At 69.3% G+C, this 4018-nt stretch overlaps 1 protein-coding gene across 1 annotated transcript; it reads left to right on the forward strand.

The window, feature by feature from the left end:
• The first annotated feature begins 6 nt into the window (after positions 1-6).
• S1PR2 (sphingosine-1-phosphate receptor 2) lies at positions 7-2531 on the forward strand. The gene has a single exon (XM_085315164.1). The coding sequence runs from the start codon at positions 47-49 to the stop codon at positions 1562-1564; it is 1518 nt and encodes a 505-aa protein (XP_085171290.1). The 5' UTR covers positions 7-46; the 3' UTR covers positions 1565-2531.
• Positions 2532-4018: the final 1487 nt, after the last annotated feature.

Raw genomic sequence — 4018 nt, forward strand, 5'->3', positions numbered from 1 at the left:
CCCCGTCCCCAGGGAAGGTCCCATCCCCGTGGAGGGTCCCATCCCCATGGAAGGTCCCAGTTCCCACGGAGGGTCCCCATCCCCACGGAGGTCCCCATCCCCACGGAGGGTCCCACCCCCGTGGAAGGTCCCCATCCCCACGGAGGGTTCCATCGCCGTGGAAGGTCCCAATTCCCACAGAGGGTCCCCATCCCCATGGAGGTCCCCATCCCCAAAGAGGGTCCCATCACCACAGAGGGTCTCCGTTGCCCTGCTGGGCTCGTCCCCCTGGTGTCCCTGTGCCCATCCCCACAGCATYGGGGCTCTTCCAGCATGGCTGCCCCGCGCCAGCCTGGCAGCCGAGGTGCCTCATCTCCTGCCGTCAGGGTCTCCCTCTCAAGTCGCCTCCACCGCGCACCCCACCGCCCACCCACGCCCACCATGGCCCTTTGCCCCACAGGTCTCCACGGCCCGGCCATGTCCCCGCGGCGCTGAGCTCCCCGGGGCGGGCGGCGAGCTGGGCCGCCCCCGGCCGGCGGCCATGGGGAGCATCTACAAGGAGTACTTCAACACGGAGAAGATCCGGGAGCATTACAACTACACCAAGGAGGGCTCGGAGAGCGGCCCCAGCACGTCCCGCTGGGCCATCTCCATCCTCATCGTGATACTCTGCAGCATCATCGTGCTGGAGAACCTGCTGGTGCTCATCTCCGTGGGCCGCAACAAGAAGTTCCACTCGGCCATGTACATCTTCATCGGCAACCTGGCCGCCTCCGACCTGCTGGCCGGGCTGGCCTTCATGGCCAACACCCTGCTCTCCGGGGCCACCACCTTCAACCTGACGCCGGTGCAGTGGTTCGTGCGGGAGGGCACRGCCTTCGCCACGCTGGCGGCCTCCGTCTTCAGCCTGCTGGCCATCGCCATCGAGCGGCACGTGGCCATCACCAAGGTGAAGGTCTACAGCAGCGACAAGAGCTGCCGCATGGTGCTGCTCATCGGCGCCTGCTGGGTCATCGCCGCCGCCATCGGCAGCCTGCCCATCATGGGCTGGAACTGCATGAGCGACCTGCGCGACTGCTCCACCGTCCTCCCCCTCTACTCCAAGCGCTACGTGCTCTTCGTCATCACCATCTTCACCCTCATCCTCCTTGCCATCGTGGGACTCTACAGCCGCATCTACTGCATCGTCCGCTCCAGCCACGCCGAGATCGCCAGCGCCCAGACCCTGGCGCTGCTCAAGACRGTCACCATCGTCCTGGGGGCCTTCATCGTCTGCTGGCTGCCGGCCTTCATCATCCTCCTCATGGACGCCTCCTGCCCCGTCCGGGCCTGCCGCATCCTCTACAAGGCGAACTACTTCTTCGCCTTCGCCACGCTCAACTCAGCTGCCAACCCCATCATCTACACGCTGCGCAGCAAGGACATGCGGCGGGAGTTCGTGCGGGTGCTGTGCTGCGGCAGGGCCAGGCGCGGCGGCCGGGCGGCCGGGCGGCACCCGCGCTCCTCCAGCTCCCCGGAGCGCTGCGCGCCGCGGCAGGGGCCGCCCACCTGGCCCCTCACGCGCGAGTGCACCACGTCGGTGTGAGCCCGGCGGGTGGGCGGCGAGCGGGGGGCCGCAGCGCTTCTCCCTTTCCAGGTACTGACTCCGGTTTGTGCAATTTGCGCCCTCCCACCGGGACCCGCCGCCGGCCGGAGCGGGCGGCCCCGGTGCGGAGGGCTGCAGGGCTGTGACAGCCCGTGGGTGCATGCACGCGTGTGCACCTGCACGTGTGTGCATGCACGCGCAGGCATGTGCATATGCACCTGTGCATATGCCTGCACGTGCATGCACGTGTGTGCACACAGAATCGCAGAACGGGGGAGGTGTGCGCATGCATGCGTGTGCATACGCACACGTCCATGCATGTGCACATGCCCGAGTGTGCATCATCTGTGTGCACGAGTGTGTGCCTGCATGCATTTGCATACCTGTGCATATACCTATATGTGCACATCATTGCGTGTGCCTGCATACATGCAAGCACACACAGAAATGCGCACATGTGTGCCTACTCGTGCATGCACACACGTGCACATGCCTGTGTGTTCCTGCCTGCATGTGCACACATGTGCGCGTACCTGTGTGTGCCTGCACAGCTGTGCACATTTTTGCAAATGCCTGCGTGTGCCTGCACATGCGTGCACATGTGCACGTGACTGTTCCTGCATGCATGTGCACACACGTGCACATGCCTATGTGTGCCTGCACGTGCGTGTGCAAATGTGCACATGCCTTTGTGGGCCTGCACACGTGTGCACACACCTGCGTGTGCCTGCCCGCATGTGCGTGCCTGTGCCCCCACCCGGCGGGACCTGTAGGCCGGGCCGGGGGGCGGCAGYGGCTGGGAGCCCCTCGGCCCCGCGTGCCGGCACGCGGGGGGACGAGACGGGACGGGACGGGGACGGGGATGGGGACGGCCGCGGCTGGGTCCGCGCGCGCTCCGGCCCCAGGGGAGGCACAGCCCCCCACCCCGGCGAGGCCCCTCCGCGGGCGCATTAAAACGTCGCTTCTGGCCCTGCCTCCGTGTCCTTCGTGGTGGTCCGGTGACACCGGCGCCCAGCCCGCTCCGGGGGCRCCCAGGGGCTCCGAGCACCCTGGCGCCGGGAATTCCCACAGCCCGTCCCGGTGGGCTCCCCCCGGCGCGGAGCCGGCGCCGGGGCCCCGGGAAACCTGCGCTTCGGGGTTTGGGTTTCTGCGGCTCTCGGGGCCGGCGCGGCCCGCGGGCCTGGGGACGCGTGTCCCGGGCGGCGTGCCCCGTGCCGATGGCTGCGTGCTGCCTGCCGCGTGCCACGGGTTGCACAGTGCAGTGCGTGCCACGCTGCACGGTCCGTGGGGCACGCTGCACAGTCCGTGGGGCACAGCGCACGGTGCATGGTCCACGCTGCACGGTGCAGGGTGCACGGTGCATGCTGCGCTGCGCGCTGTCTGTGGCACACCACATATCCTGTGTGGCTGCCGCGCATTGCACGCCGCATCCGTGCGGAGCTGGCGCAGTCCCTTCCTGCGGCGCAGCTTGGACTCTGCCCCCAGCCCCCAACCTGGCTGTGGGGCTCGGCGCAGCGATTCGGTCCCCCCCACACACCCGTTGCATCCCAGCGCTGCCGGCGCGCTGCCGCCRCGTGCCCCACGCCGTCCCGCCGGAGCAGATGCACCGTCCTGCAGCCGTGTGCCAGCACCCCTCTGCCAGGGCCCGGCGCCGAGGGAAACTCCGACTTCCCTCCTTCGCTTCCCGCTCGCCGGCGGCGCTGCGTCGTCCTGCCACCGCATCCGCTGAGTCAGGGAGGCGCGGGGGTGGGCACCGGGCGCGGGGCTTTCCCGTGGGGCTCCCCACGGCCCTGGCGCTGCCCACCGGCCCCAGGTGCTGTGCGGGGCCCGATGCCTCTCGCCCCGGCCGGTGCGCGGGGCGGCCGCGGCACCCGGAGCCTCCGGCCGGGGCACAGCCCACGGCACGGCAAGGTGCGGGTGCACGCGTGCACCTCTGTGTGCGTKCACACCTTTGTGTGCATGCGTGTGCATGCACTTGTATGTGTGCCCACKCATGTATTTGTGTGTGCATGCACGTGTGCCCTTGCCTGTTTGTGCGTGCACGCGTGTGCGTGCACGTGTGCGAGTGCACACACGTCTGCGTGCACGCGTGCTTCTGCCCGTGTGCGTGTTTGTGCGTGCCCGCGTGCGTACGYGTGTGTGCACAGCTGTGTGCTGCCGCCCGTGGGCACGCTCGTGCGCGTGCTGCCGGGCCCCTCGGCACGTGCCCCGGCCTCCAGCCCCTGGGGGGCTCCGGCACCCCACGGCGGCCCCACCCCGGGGGGCTGGTGTAGAGTAGCCCCCCCCCAGGATGGTACGTCCCACCCCCCACCCGAAATGGAATTGCCCTCTGACCCCTGACCCCTCCAGGCTTCCCTGCGCCCAGCGCACCCACGGACACCCCCACCGTGGTCCATCCCAGCGCCCCCCTGCCCGGGAAGACGTGGTATCACCCGCGGCCCCCGTGGGAGCGGG

Source organism: Rhea americana, unplaced genomic scaffold (genome assembly GCF_003343005.1).
Source record: "Rhea americana isolate MKP2758 unplaced genomic scaffold, rheAme1 scaffold_420, whole genome shotgun sequence".
Classification (NCBI taxonomy): domain Eukaryota; kingdom Metazoa; phylum Chordata; class Aves; order Rheiformes; family Rheidae; genus Rhea; species Rhea americana.